Source organism: Scatophagus argus, chromosome 20 (genome assembly GCF_020382885.2).
Source record: "Scatophagus argus isolate fScaArg1 chromosome 20, fScaArg1.pri, whole genome shotgun sequence".
Taxonomy (NCBI): domain Eukaryota; kingdom Metazoa; phylum Chordata; class Actinopteri; family Scatophagidae; genus Scatophagus; species Scatophagus argus.
The window spans coordinates 843140-865949 of NC_058512.1; the positions used below are offsets into that span (position 1 = coordinate 843140).

The window sequence follows — 22810 nt, forward strand, 5'->3', positions numbered from 1 at the left end:
GTGAAGTGATGATGAAGAGGAGGAGGAGGAGGAGAGTCGGTCCTCCTGCGTTCTCTGCCTTTTAAATTCCGAGCGGGATCAATCGGGAAATGAATCAGTCAGTTATTGGAGGCATTCAGCGAGGAGCACGTGCAGCACACGTCACTGTTGCGGGTCCAACACGAGCAGCAGATGAAGCACACGGAGACTGAGCTTCAGCAGTTTGGACTCAGAGGGCGAAGCGACGCGCAGCTGAGTTTGACAGCACTACTACAAAATAAAAGTCCAGTGGGGGAGGAAGTACACAGATCCGTACTTCAGTGAAAGTACTAATACCACGGCGTCATACATCGAAGACGGTACTTCAGTGCGTAAGTATAATGTAAGTATTCAGAGTACTCAGTATACAGTGATTGTCATATCTGATCTCTGATCAGATGACTGTGACTCCTGCATTCTTATATAAGCAGGATTTTAACAAATAATGAGTAAAGTCAGCTCTCCTACAATAGGATACAATAGTGAAATACTGCTAACATATTGCATGGTTGCATGGAGTACTTTAAGTTTTACTAATTATAGGCCACTTTCACTTGCAGGTCTTAGGCCCTCACTAAGCTGCATATAACACCTTGGGGTAAATTTTTGTAACGAAAGATTATATGTTCAAGTCTGTGTAATGCTGACTTAATCATATTTAATATGTTTGTGTATTTTCATCTCTCGGTGGTCATTTTTGCTGTGAGGCAGTTGTAGTACTGCACTCCGACGCTGGGTGGCAGCAGCGCGCCGCCACTGCTGCACGACAGGACGGAAATTGGTCTTCTTCGGCGGAACTTTTTTCACAACAAGCACGATGGCGGCGACAGACGGAGAAACAAACCACGGAGCTGGTAAACTGGAGTTGTATCCTTTATTTACTTGTGTGTGACTTGTGTTTGACTTGTGTTTGGTTGCTTGGATGCCGTCCACACTGAGTGTGTAGTGTTGGTTTGCAGTGAAACGGTTTAGTTTGCTAACATAGCAAGTGTCAGCTATTTTACATCTAAAAAGTTTGTCCTTCTGCATTCATTCCGTCTGCGCTACAGTCAAAGAACCTCAGTGTAGAAATACTTCAACGGCTGCTGCGTTACCTGCAGAGGTGAGAGATCCTGCTCAGAAGACTGAAAATACTCTGTTAGTGACAGAACCAGAAGTAGAAGTAGTCCCCGCGACCCGCTTCACTGTGGTGGTTCGTGTTACTGTTGCGTTAATGTGTTGTTTACTTTGCACGTACTGACTGTGCGTGGTGCAGCGAGCCGTCAGAGTGGATTTTCAGGGTAAGCAGAAGGAAACGTCCCGTAGATAACCTGTCGGGTGTCTTCCTTGACCCCCCCTGCGGTTCTCTGGATGTCCCCTTCCCGTCGTCCCGCGAGGCCGTCATCGCGCTGCGCTCCCTGTCGCCGGACCGCGAGCCGAGGAAAGGCGGCATCAGCAAACAGCTCACAGTGTCGGGCAGCACGCTGTCTGTGTGAGTCGCTGCCTCTGACCTGCTCGGCCTCCAGCTGCCCGTCGCTGCTTGATGTCTTCTGCTCAGCTGCTTCTTTGTGTGTTTCAGGAGGTGGAGCGCGGATGAAGCCCGGATCCTCAGGGTGTCCGTGAACTCGTTTCTGGATCATCTGTCGCTCGTCCTGGAGACCATGGACATGTTTGGACCTGCTGTGTCCCACTGAGGCCTGACGGATGTTTCAGATCATCTCATCCCCCGCTTGGACTCCACTCAGGTGTGACTGTTGACTGGCAGCTTAAACAGTGAAGGCTGATCGATTGTTGAAGTGGGACTGAGAGGCAGGTGGCGCTTTTTATTTAAACACCTTTTCTAGAAATAAAGACTGCTGGCACCTGACAGATCAGAGACATCCCATCTGTTCTGGAGCTGAAATGAGTTGATTCATTTTAAAGGAAAAACTCAAATGTTCTTTGGTTTCATCTTCTCAAACGTGATGAATTATCATTTTATTTTATCTTTAAAGTCTATAGTCAAACATTGAACAAAACATTTGAAGACGATCTGAATCTGTCTTGAGGTTTAACTGTTAAGAAAGTGGCAGGAAGTTGTTTCTGTGTGTAACGTGAAGCCGTCTCTGGTATGAAGCAACAGCTCAGTGATGTAAATCCTGAGAAGAAGAAATCATTGAACTGGTTCACGGACGGACCAGCAGAGGGCGCCATAAGATCAAAATGATCCTTCTGTTAGGGTTTTTTTCCCCTGATTTTGTTTCACAGCAACATAAGAAAGTCTTCATCTCTCCAGAGAGAAATTACAACATCGGTGCTTTGTTGAATCGAAATGCAGACATTTATTTGTCTGTCGTGGTCATAAACAGCGTGATGTAAACACCTTTGACAGGATGATAAGTGGAAGAAGACTGCACAGTGAAAAGGAAATGAAGCTCCACGGTGACTGACAGAGTTATAATGAAACTTCACAACCAGAAGATCGAACGTCGACTTTCTCCTGGAAACATCGACTTTCTGTTTCACAATAAGAGCGTGAAGTTACTCTGATGACAATCACATGATAAACACAGAATAAAGCTGCGTCTCCTTTAATCAAGAAAAATGCTTTAAAATATTTTTGTTCTAAATTAAAAACCCAACAGTTTATACAAGCTCAGCTGAAAATTAGCCAACAGTCAAACTGTTTTTGGCAGTGATTTGAGTCATCTGAATGTGTTTGTAATAACGTTGAGCTTTGGACTAAACAAACACTGAAGGTGTCGCACTCGAACGCTTGTTGTTACGACAACTTAATCTTGTCTCAGCGTCGTGAGGTTTAACCCCTCATGTTCGTTCATGTGTGGTCATGCAAAAGACAGGATGTAAATGTGAGGTTTTTCAGTACTGCGAAGCACAGAAAACGTGAGCGAAGTGAGTCAAGTGCTGGCAGTGCATCAGCGTGATATCAGCTGTGATCAGCAGACACTTTGAGTAGTAAAACAGATTTATTTCAGCATGACTGCGGGGGCCACACAGCATATTAAAAGTGCATTTTTTGGGTTTGTTTTCAACAAAGTGACTCATCATTGCTGACATTTAAACATCATCCCACTTGCACAAATGACAAGTGCCTGTAAAAGCCTCATGTGAACGGCTGCTGTGAATTAACAGACGCTGAAGCCCAAGCTTCGACATATCAAAATAAATGTTAGCGTTTAAAATGTCACCGTGGCATCTGTTGCACAACCGCAGGAACAACGGGTTCAGTCAACACGTTTGCGCTGCAACATCTACAGAGTACAAACTGCAGCGTGCAGTTCGACAGGAGGCTGACGTGACTAAAGGCCAAATCAACTCTTTGTTGTTTTTAGGCATTGATTCAGGACTTCCAGGAACTTTACTTCAGTTGTACTTCAGTTTGGAGTATTGAATCGAGGTGGGACCAAGTCAAGTCACGAGTGAGTCTCAATCCTGATGGGCTCGTTGTGTATCTGTGATGTACATGAAGATGAAACCACATTAGTGTGTAGTTTGGGGTTCTTCTTGTGTCGTACTTGATGTGTTGTATTTCCTGTCCAGGTAGCCATCTTTGTTTTGACTCAGAGTCGTGCTGGTGAGCTGAAGTGAATCCCATCAGCTCTGACTGCAGTGATGTTTCGTTTGCTGATCTGAGCTCAGCGAGGCTGCGCTTTCTTCAGTCTGTCTGACAGCACAGTGACATTCTGCCAATTCCTCATCTCCCTCTCAGGCCAGATCTGCTTAGTCTGTGGTGTGTGTGTGTGTGTGTGTGTGGGTGGGTGTGTTATCGTTGGCTTCTCTGATTGTGTTTGTGAAGCTGCGCTGCTGTGACAGGAGGCAGCGAGGCTCAGCGCCAGCAGACTCTGAAGACCCTTCCTGGGCTCGGCTCAAAGGTTTGGAGGGGTTTTGGAAGGGAGTCTGTCTCCAAGGCTGGATTTAAGGCGCCCTCGGTGCGGTTGGAGGCACTTTGGGACTCCAAAACCTTTGACCCGCATCATCCACTTACCAAAAGTGTCTGAGGCCACACGTCACAGTTAATGTGACTCGGGCAGTTCAGCTCGGATCGAGAACACCTCAGGGCGTTTCCAGACTTCAGTGGATCGTCTGTAATCTCCTCGTTAACGATCAGCGTCAGAGGATGCACTTCAGTTCAATTCATAAAGTAGAGAAGGAGGTTCGTGTCTACTCGTTGTGAAGTCGGGAACCACCGCATATAAAACTAAAATGTGGAGAATAATTAGGCCTGACATTAAAATGGAGCCGACTCTAATTACATTACGATTCACTTGGAGCCAGCGAAGCACTCAGTGCAGTAACAGCTTCATTCACTGTGCAGTCTGATGTAAAACTGGTCTTAACCAAACATTAGAACATTTACTTTTCTTTTTCAGTTGCTAAGTCAGTGAGACTGAGTTCAGACAGAATCAGCAACACTTTGGCACCTCAAAGAAACACGAATCCACGTTTCAAAACATTTTTTACTGTGAGCTCGGCTGTGGACACAAACGCTGAATGCAGGTCAGAGTCGGTGTGGAAGAAAACTGCGTTCAAGTTCAGCTGCTACAGACGGCAGATACAACTGACGACAAACACAAACTATTTTACACAACAGCATGAAGTCATCTGGGACCTTCTGTCTCAGGCCAGCTTCCCATCTGTCCTCAGAGCAATAACCATTAACTCCAGTCATTTTCATCTGTCATCGTTGTCCTCCTCGTGTTTCCTCCTCGTCCTCACTTCTTTGCCCTCCCACTGCTGATTTCCAACTGGCCTCAGAAGTCATCGTCGTCGCATATGTCCAGATACACGTCGAAGGCTTCTCGGTTGCAGTTTCCGTCAGGGGTGAACACGTACTTGTGGAAGGTCCCGTCCACACATATGGCTGCAGGAGGGAGACAAGTTCAGTGACTGTGAGTCCAACATGTGAACAACGGGAGACAAACAGCTCTGTTCGCTGGCATGCAGGGCTGTGATTGGCCTGTTAAGGAGTGAACGCTGCCATCTGAAGTGAGGCAGCACTCTGGAGTCTGAAGTAAAGAAAGATCTGAACCGTTTTTGAGATGAAGATGTGCAAACAAACTGCAGCGTGAGGAAACTGCATCCGACACAAATCTGTCGAGTGTGGCCTGTAATTCATCACATCAAAACAACGGCCTCATCACAAACACGTTCTGCGTGTTTTTCTACTCACCGATGACAGAGTTCACGTTCTTGGACGTGTTCTTTCCAAAAGCACAGATGCAGGCGCACTCAGCCGGCACGGTGAAGCTGGCCAATGACCACTGGCTGTCCACATACTGACCAATCACAGGGCCCACCTTCCCAACACGCGCCAGGCTGCAGGAGGCAGAGGAAACATTAGCCAATCAGAAGAGTTTGGAGGCACGAGAGAGCCGACTGGAAGTCAGAGGTGGGACGTACGCGGAGCGGCGGTTCAGTTTGGTGTCTTTGAGAGCGAAGATGTGAACGGTGCCTTTGTCACTGGAGGCACACAGGAACGAGGAGTCGTGGCTGAAGTTGATGCTGAAAAAGGAGAGAGGAGGTTTGAGCGTGTGATGGCACTTTGGCTGAACACACACACACACACACACAATCCATCAGTCTGTGAGTGCATACCAGTAGAGGGTGGCCGGGTCGGTTCCCCTGCGCAGCTCCACCAGCTTGTCTCTGGTCGTCGTGTCGAACAGCCGGATGAGCGTTCCTTTGCGTGAGGCCGAAGCTGCGACGCTGCCCGGCTGGTTCAGCGCCACGCAGGCGATCTCGCTCTGGTGGGCGTTGATGGTGAAAGGGGCAGATGATGTGCCAGGTTTGGTGTTGGATAAATCCTGAAGAAAGCAACAGTTTTGGCGTGACCTTCACTTTGAACGGCTGGTGTATTTTCTGCAGAAGTAAAGTCTGAATGTTTGGGACTCACAACCAGCTGCAGGCTGCCACATTTGTGACCCGGAAAAACAAGCAACTGTTTCTCCAGACTGGGACATAAATCACACAAGCCTGGAAGGAAGCAAGAGCAACATTCAGCAAAATGTTGAACAGCAGGCCATGATGTAAGAGAAAGAGGAAGAGAACAACGGAGGACTCTTTACCTTTGGGGTTATCTCTAGTGTCAAACTCAAAAAGTTTGACAGGGTTATCCGGAAAACTGTACACGTAGATCCTGTTCTTTAAGACAATGATGATCCTAAAAAACCAAAACAACCACAACATTTTTATACTCCGGTCACATTTACTGGCCTTCCCTTTCAGGTGGAACAGGCGGTGACGGTAAACTCACTTGTCATGCCTCATGCGAACAGCCAGAACAGGTTTAGTGAAAGTGAACTCGAGGACCAGTTTGTCTTTGGGGTCTCGTGACTCCCGAGCGTCGTCCCAGATCAGCACTGCAATGAAACAGTGACCGTATTAGTCTGTTTTACACAAAAAGGAAAAAAATCAGGTTCAGTGAAGCTTTCCAGACCAGATTTGTACCACTGACATAAAAAAAGATGGCTGACGTGTCTCCATTTCCTCCCATTGAACAACAGTGAAGCCAAGGAGGAGTTTGAGCTGCACTGCAGCCAGCCACCAGGGGGCGATCCAGGTGTCCTGCGAGCCTCACACAGGCTAAGTTTGCCACAGAAACTTTTAGGATATCAAATCCGAGTTTTTGGTGGGCGAGACGGAACCTCAGCAGAAGATTTTGTCTTTTTGACACTGAAACTGTTCATTACCCTGAACTGTGACTGTCTGCTGTTACGCCCCTCATCAGTGTGCCATGCTGTGTTGTACAGTGACAAAGTTTGGATTTCTGTTTGAACAATGATAATAATAATAATAATAATACTAAGAGCTGTCCTCTAACTGACCAGATATTTCTGAGAACTTGGGGTTGACTCCTCCTCCCACGATGGCCAACAGGTTGGATCGATGCAGCATGGAGCACAGGGCCACGCTGCCCACCTGCTCGTGGTCTGCAAGCACAAATGAAAACGTTACAGGTGCAGATGGATAATCAAATATTTCTCCTCTCTTCTGAACGCATTTTAGTACCGACAAATCACAGGAGCTGCAGTGACGCTGCAGGAAAATCAAACAACCTTATTACTTCAGCCTCAGCTCAAATAGCAACACAGACGGCTGCCAGACTAATCACATGGGTTCATGGAGGGATGGGACCTGTTAATGATCTGTCAGGTTTGGAAAATCCTTAGAAAACGTGAAGTTGTGTTTCCAGAGCGGACGTGACATACGCAGACGGCGATCAGAGCTGGAGTGACGCTGTTGGAGAGTCCACTCACCCAGGTGACCTTTCTCCATCAGGGGCTCCACGTTGTAAATCCGGACCCCTGTCTCCATCGCACAGCAGAAACAGCCTGTGATAAACCAGACAGAGACAGGAAGTTAAAGTAAAACGTGTGTGCGTCCTGTCCCTGCTGGCAGACTGCGGGCTGTTAGCTCTTAGCTTACTCTGGTCCTGGTTGAACTGCAGGCTGTTGACTCCTCTCTGCTGAGCCATGGCTGCCCAGCTAACGTTACCGGAACGTTACCAGTACCAGTTACCAGCTAAAGCTTCAGCTGCACCCGACCGACAACCTGCGACAGAGCAGAAGAGACATGACACGATGGTACGATCAACTTCATTTTGCCCCGAACGTCTTCAGCTAACAGTTGAGCAACACTTTGTTTACGTTAGCTTCAGTTAGCTAACGCACATTAGCATCGGGTAAAAGCGGTGTGAACGCGGCTGCTGTTCCGGGTTCACTTCGACGTTTTCAGAAGCGTAAAGTCTCACCATGAACCCGCAGAGTCGAGACGACGTGGATGTTTTCAAAGCTGTGAACACGACAAACAGAGCGAAACAACAACAACAACAGCGATGTGAGACGGCGATTTGTTTTTGTTGTCCAGCAGTGACGTAAGGCACACGTGCTTCCGGTTTTGTTCCGCTTCTTGAGCTTGTTTTTTTTTCTACAAAATTAAATGACAAAAAGGGCAAACGTGAATGGGAAGGCATGTAACGAAGACAATTAATTTGAAAACAACTAAAAAATAACTTAAATACAAGGTTGCGTCATTACAACTATACTTTAAAACTATCGAAAGTAATTAGAAAACTTCTCTCATAAATTTGTTTTTGTTAGAATGGTGACATCTTAGGGATGTTGGCTTCAAAATAGATTTGTTGTCACGTGTTCCACTGCAGCATACACAACAGGGAGCAACCGTAAGTAAAAGTACTAACAACCACTACAAGTAGTCCTGCATTCAGAACATGACTTCAGTAGAAGTGAGTATTATGTACTTGCAGTGCTCAGAGTGCATTTCAGTGTGTTCCTGTTGTATCGGAGGTGTTAGTGGGTCGATCTTCCTGCTGGACTTTGAAGCTCATCTGAGCTCCTTTCTGTCCTGCTGGCTGCTTGAATCTCCAGCAGAGCTTCAGATTCTCTCAGACCATCAGGTGTTTGTAGCCCAGCTGTCCCGGGACCTCCAGGACCAGGACCTCCCAACAGGTTCCTGAGCTCACACAGACAGCCTGTTTTCAGCTCTGTGATGTCAAAACAACACAAAGAACACAAATGAAAAATGACATAAAATTTCTTCATACATTTAAGCTGTCGCTGCTGCCTATTTTGATGCTTGGTTAAATATTTTCTCCAATATTATAATTGCGACAGCATGTGAAAAAAGTAATTTACAGCGATGATTAATGTGAACTCTGTCTGATAATAACGTAAATGTAATGAATAGAAAATAAAAGCGAAAGCAGGCCTGTCCGCTGAGTTGACAGCTCCTTCATGTTTCAGCAGGTCCTGTGAATCTAAAGACTTTTCCTCTCCCTGACCTCCTCAGAGAGGGGGAGCAGCTCTTTGGTTTTAACCTTGGCTGATATTTGACTCTCTGATCGTGTTCTCATGTTTACGGTTCATATGGGATTACGTTAAAGCTGTGCTGATGTATGGGCTTTGTAATGATGTGAGAAGCGTTTGGGGTTGCCGTCATCAGTCAGAGTTAGCAGCAGATTTGTTTTCATTGGTCTGTGGCTCAGTCACAATGTATGTTGGCAAACTTGATTAATATTGTAGTGTTTTAATTGCTCTTAATGCAGCATGTGCAGTTTGTTTATGGTAGAAGGGCTTGGCAGGGAGGTGCAGTGTGGAAACGCCCACTCGGGACCCTGTGAGGGAAAACAGTCTCACGAGGTTTTAAAGAATATGCTGAGCAATCGCTTACAGACTGCTTGGATTAGAACAGTGAACACAGCCCCTAATCATTTCATGTTTGTCTGTTACATCAGCCATTATTGAGTTAGCAGCGGGGGACTGGCTATAACCAATGCTGTATGACTGTATAAACTGCTGCAGCGTGGGTTCATTCATCAAAGTCGTTTGTGAAGTAACACACACTGCATTTTAAATAGATTCACCGTAAAGGCTCAGTCACAGCAGCATGTAAGGTAGCAACACTTTGGGCTAAGATCGCGTCGCTTCGCTGAATTTGTTGAGGTTTGGAGTTATCCTGACCGAGGTGACCTTTTAGTTAAGGTCAGCTAGAGAGGAAGCTAGCATAGCCTGTTAGCTGTGTGGCCAGTTTTGTTAAACTGCCCACAGCAGAGACATACTCTACATACGGCTGTCCCGTTAGCATCTCAGCTATATGATGCTCTTATTTAATTAGCTTGTTAGCGTGCTGGCTGCAGATAGACAGAGATAGAGACATCGATAAATACTTTATTGATCCCGAAGGTAATTTAAGGCATCCAGTAGCTCTTTATGACATACAGGAAGACCACTCATGCAACAAACAAATATTTAAGGTCAAAGAAAAGAAATTAAGAAATTCAAAGAATCATATATCAAATGTACCAAATCAATCAATTACTGCGTTTCGTTGCATCGTACTTGTACATGTGTAATGACAATAAAGTTGAATCTAATCTAATCTAATCTAATTAAACAAATATAATAATAATAATGATATAAAAACCAGAGAAAAGGCACAGAAACTTGAGTGATAACCTAGTTCACTAACAAACCACCACAGTAAGTACACGCAAAATTGGTGCCCATATGTGGGGTTTTTAAACACAGATAAACAAGGAAAAAATTAGGCCAGAGGATAAAACAAAAATAAACCTATCAGCTATATTTGTACACTCATCAGTGAGAATCTTGTTAGCATGATGACAGGGACAAGAAATCCCTCTAATGAAAATCCTGACAAATCCTCGATTACAGTTTTGCTTGGATTACCAGCTCTGGCACATACTGTACTGCATGCCCAGTTTGAAATCAGCATTAATGTCTGCCTGCCAGCTCAATTAGGCAGATCAAACCTTTGGGGACTGAGCTAATTGCTTGGACTGACTGCAATTTTGGCTGATGATGAAAGCTATCAATTTCTGTGATGAGTCTCCAAACAAACCAAACTAAGCATTAATAAGATGGAAAAGATGACGTGTGTTTGCCGGCAGGTTGTGGAAATAATTTATATTCACAAAAATTAAAAGGGATTGTGATTGTGTCCTTTTTGTAGCTTTTGTCTTATATTTCGCCATTTTGACTGACATTTAGGAGAAAGTCAGGGGCATCCCGAAGTTGTATTATTACAACTTTTAAAGCGCTGCTTTGATTTCCCCTCTGCACCCTCTTGACTGACAGGACATTTAGAGGTGTAAGACATGGGAACGAGACAAAAGACAGGGTTAATTAGTTAACCTCCATGTCTGACAGGAGGAAGGTGGTTGTACGGAAAAACAGGACTTTGGACACTCACGCAAAGATCGTACAAAGTCGAGATAACGGGACGTCGTTTTATCATCAGGATTTCAGTTATTCGGGAAACGCAGCTCTCCGCCAGCTGTCTACTGAGCATGCTCTGTGGCGAAGCCTGAGAAAGTGTCTGCTTGACTGCAGCCCAGTTTGTGCTTTCCTGCCTGTACAACATCCACTGCACGTCTGCCCGTCCTGGGTGAGGGATCCCTCCTCTGCTGCTCACCCTGAGGTTTCTCCCATTTTTTCCTGTTAAAGGTTTTTCTGGGAGTTTTTCCTCAGTCGATGTGAGGGTCGAAGGGCAGAGGATGTTGCTGATGTTATGTTGAGCCCTTTGAGACAAACTGCTTGTAAAAATGGGCTGTACAAATAAAATTGCCTTGTCTTGTCTAACACACAGCTGAAACAGAGATTTGCTCCTCTTCAGTGACAGTGAACACAACACGCGGGACGAAAAGTAACGCTGACAGTGACAAAGAGCAGGGCTACGAGTACGTGCTGCTAACAGACGGGCTTTGGCTACGCACTGAACGCACCACAGAGCTTCTCGGTGTAGAACTGCAGGCTCGGCCACAGAAACCTGCAGCGGCTTCGCCTCATGCAGCGGCTTTCCCTCGGTAGGACTTAACCCGTGGAAAAATGTGCACACTGAACGTACACTACAAGGACAAGTAGAAAGCTAATGTTGAAAATAATGAATGGAGTGGGAGGAAATGAAAGCAGGCCGAAAAGCAGGTGAACAAACAGGGGCACACAAGGTCTTAGGAGCTAAGCTGGTGTTCTATGATGATTGATGCTGGAGAGAAGAGAAATAACACATTTCATTGGGTTGAGTGCATCTTTACACTCTAAGGAGTCTCCAGTCCTCCATTCAGAGGAGGCAGCAAGAACCTCACTTGTAATCTGAGTTTCGCCTCCCACACTCAGTCAGCCCACAGGGTCGAAGGTCTCCTCAGTGATGGAGGCTCATTTAGACGGCCGTTCTTACAGAGCCAAATGTCGTCCACTTAAACACCGCACTGTGATGATTTCCTCTGGAGCATTTATTCAGTTGTTCTAATTCTATGACCCTGCTGATAAACCTTCCTCATTATGCCACATGAGGGTTTGTCTCATCAAAAGCAGCCTTGTCTCCAGTTTTCTGGTTGGTGCAGACGATGATCCTGTTGGTTTCAGTTCTTTGGCCACATGTCGTCCTGCAGGCATTCAATTATATTTGCTACTTGCTACCTGGTACCCCTTTCAGTTGGGTACTCCCTTAGCCTTGCTGACTTTCCTGTAAAAGATATGTTTCAGCAGATGTTATCTTCCCACTGCCAGAACTCACCGATTACAACAACACATTTATATTCATTTATGTTCTTTGCAGATGTATTCACGTTGTGTGCTGTTGCATGTAAACGACTTTCTGGAGGCACGTAATGTGCAGTGCAGCTGTGGATCTAAAACCATCTCACTGCCAAAAAGCAGTATTGATTTAATTAAAAAAAAATAATTAAAGTATCACAAATAGAAGTATTTGTTAAGTTATATTATCCGTATTTTGTTGCCAAGCCTCTGGATAGTGCTGAGGCCGGATACAAACAAACGTATCTGCAGAGGTGTGATTGGCCACAGCTGAAGGTGAAAAGCCTGCCGCCGTAGAGACGAGCGAGAGGAGATAAAGTGTTGGAATGGAGAGGATGAAGAGGAGCACAAGGTCAGGCAGAGTTCACAGGGTTGTTCACATGAAAGATGGTTGTGTGAAGGGTGCAAAAAGAGAGCTTGTCTCGAGGACGACCAGTCATTCAAGCCTTCCATCCGTCTTTCCATCCAGCTCATATCTCTACACCTACGGGCCGGACTGTCAGAGAGTACAGTATAAATATGCATGATCCCCAGAGGAGGATACCTCATCAGTTTGGAGGCCTGTGTGACTGCCGTGTCAAGGTTCTCCCCTGATCCTTGGACACTTTGGTCCAATTAAAGGCATCATGGGCGCTAATGGCCACATTTCCATGTAAATTGCTGAGCAAGTTCACATTTGGCCAAAGATCAATCCTCATGTTTATGGTGACCCATCGACCTTCCTCGAGCACCAACATCAGGCCTTAAGTCCCACCTGTACGTAAGAAATATTAAAATATAATGTGCAGGCTGGTTTCTTCACACTCAGCTGCTGCTTCAGGAAAGTCCTGACGGGTGAATTCATTACGCGGCTTCTCCGTGCGCTCAGTGTGGCAGGATTTCATCCGTTCGCTTTCTATAAGTGCTTATCACGTACGCCGTTTTTATCCCTCCTCCTTATTTCCTGTTGAGTGAGGGACGCTCTATTCAGCCTGCTGTTGTGCCTGAAGGTATAGGAGAGGAAATTGTCTGTGATTGCCCCTAGAGACCCCACATTCAGTATGTGTCCTGCCAACGCTGTCGCCAACAAATTACATTTATATACTGCTCATTTGCTGTTCCTATTACATCGTGAGGGAAACATAATTGCTGGCTGCATGATGTTCACAAAGTGTTGTCAAAGTTGTCTCTTTGACCTAACATTTTAAACGAGTGAATGTATCCTGAAGCCGAACACGTAGTTAGTAAAGTAAATAGTTTCTTGGAGATCTCTTGTTTTCTCTTGCACACTTCAGGTTGCACAGCCAGGGTTAGTAACAGATCGCATGTAATTGGTGGTGCGTAATCACATTAAGATTACTGGATTGCATTTTTGATTATTTCTTCAAAACATGGTAACATATTTCACAATAATCAACACTCAGTGAACTCATCAAAAGCACGTAGGTGCTCCGAAGTCCTCCATCCAAACCTCATCCTGTCCACAGTACACCTGTACTCTGATGTGACCCTCTGTGAGTGCTGAAGATGCACGATGCATTGAATTTACATGTAGTTCAAAGAGGGAAAAATATATTTGTGGAGCTCAGATTTTTCTGGCTGCTTCTGTTTTTTTGAAGTAATCCAAAAGTCTTCAGATTAGATTGCTTCAGTGGATTCTGTTACTAATTACAAACTGACTCTGACATCTGAAAGACATCAGACCCGACCCCGAGTGCAGATCATCAGAGACAGGAAGAAGTGAGTGTTGACTTTCAGCCACAGCTGCTCGGGCTGAGGACACATGGATGACGAGGTACAATCGAGGATTAAGTTGTGGTGTAAAATATCAGCAGACAATCTTATTACATCTGTCCTCCGCTCTAACAAGCTGTGATGTCACTCTCAATTAACCTTTTAGTCCGCTTTAATCTGATTGCGGTGCTCACAGGATATCTGGAGCTTATAATAAATGCTGGAAACTGGAAGGATCCCTATTAATGTAAATGGACTCACTCACACAGATTGATATGCAGTGGCAGTGTTGGAGACCGGGTGCCAAGCTCTTATCATTACTGCAAAATCTGGAATTTTTATGTTGGCAGAGCCGCAGTGACGTACTGTGTGTTTTCTCAGTAATGTAGAAATAGGCCAGCTGGTTAAACAGCTGCCCTCCATCGCAGAGAGGTGTGATGCCATGCATCCTCTCCACCGAGCTGTAATTGGTGTTAATCACCTTCACAAACGTTGCCTCGAGGCAGGAAAACAACAGATCTCTCTTTTAACCGTTAACATGACGGGAGCGGCTGACTCACGCGGCCTGACAAACTGTGTTTTAGAAAACAATGGAGCGTCCTCCCACGCGTTCTCTGCAGCCCGATCCGTTCAGTCGGAGCAGCAGCTACGAGCTGAGGCCTGCGCAGAGAGCAACAATGACGCGCTCACAAAGACAGGAAGACAGTCGCTTTTCATCCACATTTACACATTAATGATTCTGTAGGGCTGCGGGTTGTGTAAGCACATGACTCACAGTCCTGACAATACGGTGGAGTACTGCATGTTTCTGAGTGGGCCACTTCAGGAAGCAGGGAGCTGTTTGGTAACGCGTTATGCAGGTGAATTTGGAGCAGAATTCGAATCACAATATAAAAATAGTCTGTGGTTGCATGGACGTGTTGTTCCGTGTGATGTTAAAGCGGTTGTATGATGGCCTCAGTGGGTCAGCAGCAGGGCTTCAGACAAAAGCGATCAGGGCTGCAGCGCTTTAAGTCTGTGAGCCCACAGGTTTTCAACACATGGCAGGTATCAGTGCGTGAATGGATGGAGGAGAGCGTCGCTGTTCCAGGAATATCACATCCATGTTGATGGGACCGTCTGAATCTCACTGGAAACTTTTGTCTCGCTTAGGGAGGATTGTAGCCATGAAATCAGCTAATGATACAGCCGTGGCTTTGCAAGTGAGCTCTCACTTCGCCTCACATTTCAACTGTTGACTTCCTGCGTGGAGTCAGTCGCCTCTCGTGAGACTTCGGAGCGAGACTTCTCCCTGAGCGAGTCTTGTGTTTCTGGTTAAACAGAACGGGTGTTACTGTTCAGCCAAAAGGCGTCTCTCTGTGGTGATCGTCTCTGTCCCGTTGGCAGACACTCAGAGCAACCGTCTCGCCGTCAGTGGACGTAACTTTGATGGCCGCAGTTGCCCCACAGGTTTACAGCACAGTCGTGTAGCTGCGGTGATCTGCAGGACAAACTCCAACAGTTTTGCTAAATATGAATCATTTACGCAGCAGAATGTGTAATCAAGTGTCTCAGAGTGTCAGATCAGAGCAGTTCTAAGATGATTTCTGGGTGGGTTTGTGGCCGTTTATTCGTGACGACGTCGTAGGTAATGTTATCCTCAGGAAGGAAGTGTAATCCACACTGAATCTACGCACATCATGTCTGTGTGTTCAGATTTAATCCAGTCAGGAATCCTGACTTGGGTGTGATTTTTGACGGAGTGAATCCGTCCTATAAGCCACTGCAGGTAAACTCAACGGGCAAAAGAGCCATTTCCTGCCGTTTTCAGGCTGCCAATATTCACCATCTCATTCACGTCTTTCCCTGATTTCTCCCCCTTCATGAGCCCCTCCAGATGCGGTGCAGCCCACCAGGGGCTCCACAGTTTGAAGCCCTCTTCTGGTTGGAGTCCAGTTTAAAGGTGACCGGCAGGAATTGATGTTCTCAGCAAGGTGCTTCAGATTTGCTTCAGTTCGACTGCAACCTCTTTTTCTTTCTCCCAGACGTGCAGGCAGCACACAACCGTCCGCTGTAAAAGAGGAGGTGCAGGATAAAACCGAGTGTGAGAGATGATGAGGGTGATTATTGATCAGTGAAATCTGAGCAGAGCTGGCTGTGAGACGCCAAGCAATCCCGTGGTATTATTATCTGACGTCCTGCAGCCAGAGGCAGATCACGTGGAGCACAATCATTTAACACTGAGCTGTGAACCAGACATCATTCATTTCTGATCCCCAGTGACGGGAGCTTCTTCGTGGACCACTTGAGAGTTTATCCAGGGATTTTCAATCTCATTAACTGCTGATATGACAGAAACACACATGCACGCGTTTCAAGATACACGCACACGCGCATCATGTCGCTTTCTGCCCCATTAACAGCTAATTAAGATGTGAACGATCTCCTTGGGGGGGAAGTGTTCTACTTAAGTGCCTTTCAAGCGGCTCCTCGTCCCACATTAATCTCCCTCCCCAGGGGAACGTGGATATTGATCTGCTTTTCCCATGACATCAATCTCACTTGGAAGAGATGAACAAGATTAAAGTGAGACGAGCATCACATCCAGGAAGAGAGGTGATGATGACCCCTGTAAGACTGCCACATAAACAGTTTTTTAAATTCAACCATGAATACTTAAATATTAATAATTTATCAGATCGTATATTGAACGTCGTCGTTCAAACGTTCCTACGCCATCCAAGCTTTACAGTCACAGTCAAATGATTTTCCATTTTAAGCTGTTGCTGACAGTTGAACCTGTGTTCCTGTTAGCAACAACACAGGACCAAAGTGAACAGAATCTGAATTCGTCCTCTTAAACTGGCTGTGCGTAGACAGCTGCATTAGTCGCTTCCTCCAGCTCGTTTCCTGCTTCCAGTAGAAAACAACTCACCATTAACATGAACCGTACTTTCTCCACGTTGTCTTGGATCTGTTTCACAAGCTTCGAGCTGCAGACTTTGACATTCATCACGATCTGATTCAGCCATTTTCAGCCTCAGAAGCTCCTGTCAGTCTCTGCATGGAAGGCCAGAGAATCTCAGCTCACCTGTTTGATGACTCAGAAAAGTCATGAAGTAAACTCTGAGAAGGTTTCAGGAAAGAGACGCACCTTCATGTTGTTAGACAAGACGAACTGCTGATGAGTGTGTCAAAGTGCAAAGTGATGCCCAAAAGTTCTTTGTTGCTCTGCAGAAGAAGGAAAACCCCAACAAACCAAGTGATGCGTCTTGATATCCGAGGATGACACGAGATGTGAACAGTCAAGAAACCCACAGGTTTCTTCTCAAAGCCCCCAGAAGATGAAGGACGTGCAGTTTTCATGGTTTGGCATCAGCTCGCTGAAGCTAACAAAAAGATTTGTCGAAAAGTTTGTCAGTGTTATCTTTGACAAACTGTGAGAGGAGAACATTGGCGTCGAAATGCGTAATAAAGACCTGCTGGAGGACTGACGATGTTAATTAAGTTCAGTAAAGGTCTTAACGTGACCCTGACTTCTCCGCAGGCTCTGAACTCTAACGTGTTGGTGCAAAGTTAATCACATTCTCCAAACAGTGGAAGAAGGAGCTGCAGCTCATTTTTCATGGCCTTCAGTCCACGTTTGACAGGAGACAGAAGCTGGAGCTGTGCAGCGGCTGATGCCTCGGCCAGGTCGCCTCGCTGCTCAACAGCTGGAGCTCCGCCACGGCTGGCAGCACAGAAGCCACTCAGTCGCTGCTGTGCGGGGCTCCGTTCCCTGCACGAAGGACGTTTCAGTTTAATGGTAGTCGGAATCAAGATGAATGACAGGTTTATCATGCGGTCACGCATTTAATTATCGACATCATAATTTGTACAAGCCAGGATCAGAGTGCTACATACCCGTATTTATAGATCCATAAATATGGCAACAAATCTTCAGACCATCACCGTCACTGACTAAACACATAACTAACAGAAGAAACTGGAATAAATACTAATCTAAATAAACCATCTTTTCTGCGTATTTAGAGCAGCAGTAATGCGGGTCACCGGGCCGCTGCTTTCTCCTGCTTGAAAAACGGGCCAATAAATTATTGCGTTTTTTTATTGTGGGTTAAAATAAAACTTTATTGATCTTACTGCTACGTGTACTTCAGTAAAACATGTGAGTACTTCTTCCACCACGACCACCCGAGCGTCACGTCATGATGTTCATCTTTACTGTTTGTAGATGAACCAGATGAGGACACACTCCACATTAAAGCATGTGCCTCACACACACACACACACGCACACACACACAGTGCATTAACAACAGGACAGGGACAGTCTGCAGACGGCACAGTAATGGATCACACTCTGATTGTGTTTGCACAGAGCCGCTTGCTTTTATAGGCACGAACGATAAGGACATGTTAGCATCCAGGTGACAAACAGATCTCAGAGCCTTCGTCAGGTTAAAGTGATCCCAGGATCAGACCAGATAATGAATATCTCTTCTTGTGCTCGTAGATGTGGCCGTGTAGGCGACGGGATGTATATTAATATTAAACAGAGCTTATTAAGTTGGGCTGCAGTATCTCAGCAGCAGAATTTTATTCTTCTCATTGTATCCTTGTCATATTGCATCTTCTCCCAGCTCTTTATGAGACGAGGCTAATGAAAGCGGAGATGATGGGATGAGTGGGTATAATGGTGATTTAGAGTATTAATACGCAGAAAGTGTTCCATAAAAGTTTTTCTGTGCGGTGGAACGTTTAATTGCCACCCTGAATATTGAACATTTTCCTGTGAGAAGTGCTTTTGCATGCCGATAAATCTTCTGTTGTGCCGTGTGTGGGACACAGCGTGAAGGCGGGAGGGGGAGATAAACGGAGACCTAATATGGTGACCTCCCCGAATAAATGAGGACGTGGACATGCAGTATTCAGAGGGTTCGGTGACTGCTGCACGCTGGTGGGATTTGTTCGACCCTCAGCTCAGGCTCGCTGCACCTCGGCATTAAAGATTCAGCAGCAGCTACCTCAGGACTGAATGTGTGATCTGCGTTTTATGCATGGCTGCTTTAAGCCTCTCCAGCAGAAGATTTAATGGGAAATATTTAATAATGAACCTTGTGTGCCTCCCCGGGGGAAGCCTGGTCCATTTAGTGCATTTAATGCAGAGTCAGTAGTAATCAGAAGGGTCCAGGTGAGGCAGCAGACAGTGTCAGGAGCTCAGGAGTGGACACGCCGTGGCCCCTGTAACGTCCAGGGGAAACCCCTACGCCTCACCTGCTGCCTGCTGAATCTCCAGCGGGCCTTGAAGAGAGCTGGTGAACAGAAGCAGTGAAGCTAACGGGGGCTAAACGTTCGTAACTGCCCTGCGGGTGACACGTACAGACGTTATTCCAAAGACTGTCAGGCCTGTTAAGCCACGTTGGCTTGAAAAAGAAGCTAGTAGTTCATTTCTAACCTTGGAGCGAAACTAAGAGGCAACGAGTTGATCGCTGATGAGATGAAATGCGCTTCAGTCATGTTCCCCTCAGGATGAACTGGAATATCTTTGGTGATCCTCTGACTTGTCCTCTGGCGCCACCATCAGGTCAACATTTTAATGTGTCCAATACTTGTGACCAAATGCCTGCAGATCTCATGGCACCTTTTCCACAGAGGCGCCTCTCGCTTCAATAAGGCCGCCCAGAGTGTGTGAAGGACGAGATGAAATGAAGCGTACGTTGTTCTGTTTTAATCTGTTCTGAATTCAAATATTTGTGTTTGTGTGGACCTTGAAGGGGCTGCGACTTTCATTTCTTGTTCTGCCTGTGTTGTAAAATGACAAAAGACCTCGATTTGTGGAGCCATCATCGCTCCTCCGCACTGAAAAAGATGTTTGTAGACGTTCTGGCAGGTTGAGATTGGATTTTATGAAAAGAGATAAACAGGATGCAACAGGCTCATTCAGGGCGCCGTCTGCACGATGTGAGGGACAGGACAGCACTCAGAAAAGCTCCAACCTTAATGATAGAAGACCTCTGTGCAAAGGAAACAGACGAGACTCACACCCGCCCTTTCAGTTCTGTTTCTTCTTTCTTGTGGAGACTGAGGAGCTTTCCTCTGCTGCACATGTTGATTCAAAATGACTTTTCCCTCCATCTCCGGGGGTGACGAGGCACATGTCTGCGGTCACAGAGAAGCCATGAATAAATGGAACAGATGTAATATATGTGTTCCACGAGGGCAGCCCGCTGGTGATCAGGTTTCCCAACATGACGGGCTGACGGGCTTCCCGTCCTCCGCCTCATCAGTCACAGATGATGACAGTAGCCGTGATTCACGCAAATGGTGACCTGGCACAGAATACACAAATACGCTCAGGGAAAGTGGAATATTTTCTACGTTTTGCATTTCATTTTTCATTCTGCTGTTGCCTTCACCCCAGCCGTTGTGCTTCCTCCTCCCGGCTCACTCACCTCCTCGCCCATCACCAAAGATCTAACGATGACAGACGCCCACATCCACCGCCGCTGAGTCTTCCTCCTTCTTCACGTCTCGCTCTCCCCTTGCTGTCCATCAAGCAGGATCAGTCTGACACATCTTTTCCTCCTCAGCCTCGGGCTCAGCCACACTTTGTGCAACCTCAGTCAGTTTGAAGATCGGACCTTCAGCTGAGTGCAGGGAGAGCTTCTCTCTGCAGAACGCCAGCTTTATTTAGATGTTACTTTAATCGAACAGATCAAACTGTCATATTCCCTTGTTCGGTGTACTGCTTTGGCCCTGGTGAAAGGATGAAGTCCAGTTTGAGTCCACTTTGATCCATCCATCCCCTCCAGGACTCACAGTAACAGACATGAACCAGGTTCAGTCATGAGTCAAAGTCAAAGACATGTTGAGTGGAGTGTCCAAACTACTCTGTTTTATTGGATGTTCACAAGAAGCAAGAAGCAGAAATAAACAAAAAGAAAAGAACACGAGAGCCTGTGGCACTGCAGACGCACAGCCGACACATGAACACACAGTTAAACACCAAACAGGAAATAAAACGAGCTGTGGACTGCAGGACGGACGCAGAAAGTGCTGCACGTAACTGCTGCTTTAACAGCAGAGTGAAAGAGCAGCAGAGCAGACGACTCAGAGACGCAGCAGCAATAAAACTCTGCAGCCACACATTAAAGTGCCGTTTTACACACACACACACACACACACACACACCCACGGCGCCACATTGCTAGGCAACACAGTAGATGTACTCACCTGTCTGAACATCATCCTGTGAGCCACCGCCCACAACCTGTTCGACTTCTCAGTTCATATAACCAGTCCGCTCTGCCTGTCTGTCTCAGTCCACTCTGCCTGTCTGTCCACTCTGCCTGTCTGTCCACTCTGCCTATCTGTCCGCTCTGCCTGTCTGTCTCCGTCCACTCTGCCTGTCTGTCCACTCTGCCTATCTGTCCGCTCTGCCTATCTGTCTCAGTCCACTCTGCCTGTCTGTCCACTCTGCCTGTCTGTCCACTCTGCCTATCTGTCTCAGTCCACTCTGCCTGTCTGTCCCACTATAACCAGTCCACTCTGCCTGTCTGTCCACTCTGCCTGTCTGTCCACTCTGCCTGTCTGTCCACTCTGCCTATCTGTCCACTCTGCCTATCTGTCCACTCTGCCTGTCTGTCTCAGTCCACTCTGCCTGTCTGTCCACTCTGCCTATCTGTCCACTCTGTCTGTCTGTCCGCTCTGCCTGTCTGTCTCAGTCCACTCTGCCTGTCTGTCCACTCTGCCTGTCTGTCCACTCTGCCTGTCTGTCCACTCTGTCTGTCTGTCTCAGTCCACTCTGCCTGTCTGTCCCACTATAACCAGTCCACTCTGCCTGTCTGTCCACTCTGCCTGTCTGTCTCAGTCCACTCTGCCTGTCTGTCCACTCTGCCTGTCTGTCCCACTATAACCAGTCCACTCTGCCTGTCTGTCCACTCTGCCTGTCTGTCCCACTATAACCAGTCCACTCTTCCTGCTTATCAGTGCATGTTAAATATGGACGAGGCTTCGCACGCACTCTATTGGCTATTTAAATGATTGAAGTGCAGAGTGAAGCTGATGTGGACGCAGAGCTCTGACAGACAGCAGGCTCAGCAGGTCACCGCAACCGTCTAATCAGCCTCACCTTTTGGACTCGGACAAGCCGGCGCACAATAAAAAGCTGCAGCGCTTCAGCCTGCTCTTTGAAAGCCACAGAAATGGCAGCTTGTGTTCTCCACTTCACAGCCAGCCGGGTGGTGCAGGGGAAACTGTGGAGAGGCCAGGAAGGCTACACGTCTGAAATCTGTGGGGATTTTTACATTACAAACTTCTAAAATCCTGCAGCGCAAAATCAAGAAACTTCCTTTGAGCTGCAAGTGAAAGCTTCCTCAGGTGGAGCTCAGTGACAGGTGATTAACCGGACCAAAGAGAAACAGAGGAGGAGGAGGAGGAGGAGAAAACGTTAAACTATGACACCTCATCACTGACTCTCAGAAGAGCGATGGCCGTGATGAAAGGAGAACTCAGAGGCAGCAGTGGGAGAGAAATGGATGGTAAAGATGGGAGAGGAGGAAAGAAGATGGCTGCAGAGAAATAAAGGCAGATTGAATCTATTCTCCAGTGATTCTCTTCGCTGTGTGCCTCCGCGAGCTGCTTCAGCAGTCTCTGTAATGAATGGGTATTTCTCATCATTTTTCATGTTGCTTTCTTTCTTCATGCATTCGCACATTTCACAAACGCGGCTGCAGGAGGAATATCCGCCTCTGGTGGTTGTGCTTGCGTAATTCGTCCTGTGTGTTCCAGCGTGGGCCTCCGAGGGCAGGCGGCTCTGGATCGGCTGCTTTAACTGCGCCGCGATCGGGCCGGGCGGCGTGCGACGCTGGGTCATCTTTAAGTCCATTAAATCACTTTGTGTGTGTGCATGACCACAAATGGTCATTCAGGTCCTGTGTCTCACACACACAGTCTGGTTACTGGCCACCGTCTGCAGTGCTGGAATGTAAATAAGTACTTTTACTCAAGTACTGCACTGCGGAGGTCACAGCCAGAACATGTGAC

The 22810-nt window shown here is 46.6% G+C and overlaps 2 protein-coding genes across 3 annotated transcripts; one reads left to right on the forward strand and one right to left on the reverse strand.

The window, feature by feature from the left end:
• The first annotated feature begins 99 nt into the window (after positions 1-99).
• On the forward strand, positions 100-1864 carry LOC124051203 (EKC/KEOPS complex subunit Lage3). The gene is made up of 4 exons (XM_046374282.1): positions 100-350; positions 730-885; positions 1361-1489; positions 1577-1864. The coding sequence occupies exons 2-4, from the start codon at positions 836-838 to the stop codon at positions 1689-1691; spliced, it is 294 nt and encodes a 97-aa protein (XP_046230238.1). The 5' UTR covers positions 100-350; positions 730-835; the 3' UTR covers positions 1692-1864.
• A 2572-nt stretch (positions 1865-4436) lies between these two features.
• wdr45 (WD repeat domain 45) lies at positions 4437-7909 on the reverse strand. 2 transcript variants are annotated; one of them, XM_046374279.1, is made up of 11 exons: positions 7748-7909; positions 7423-7548; positions 7254-7328; positions 6822-6926; positions 6251-6356; positions 6063-6157; positions 5891-5970; positions 5593-5801; positions 5398-5499; positions 5168-5313; positions 4437-4858 (listed from the first exon to the last, which is right to left on the reverse strand). In XM_046374279.1, exons 2-11 carry the CDS (start codon positions 7469-7471, stop codon positions 4749-4751), a joined length of 1077 nt encoding a protein of 358 aa, XP_046230235.1. In that variant the 5' UTR covers positions 7472-7548; positions 7748-7909; the 3' UTR covers positions 4437-4748. The 2 variants fall into 2 exon arrangements, with proteins under 2 accessions (XP_046230235.1, XP_046230236.1); XM_046374280.1 differs by lacking the exons at positions 7254-7328; positions 7423-7548; positions 7748-7909 and adding an exon at positions 7006-7227.
• Positions 7910-22810: the final 14901 nt, after the last annotated feature.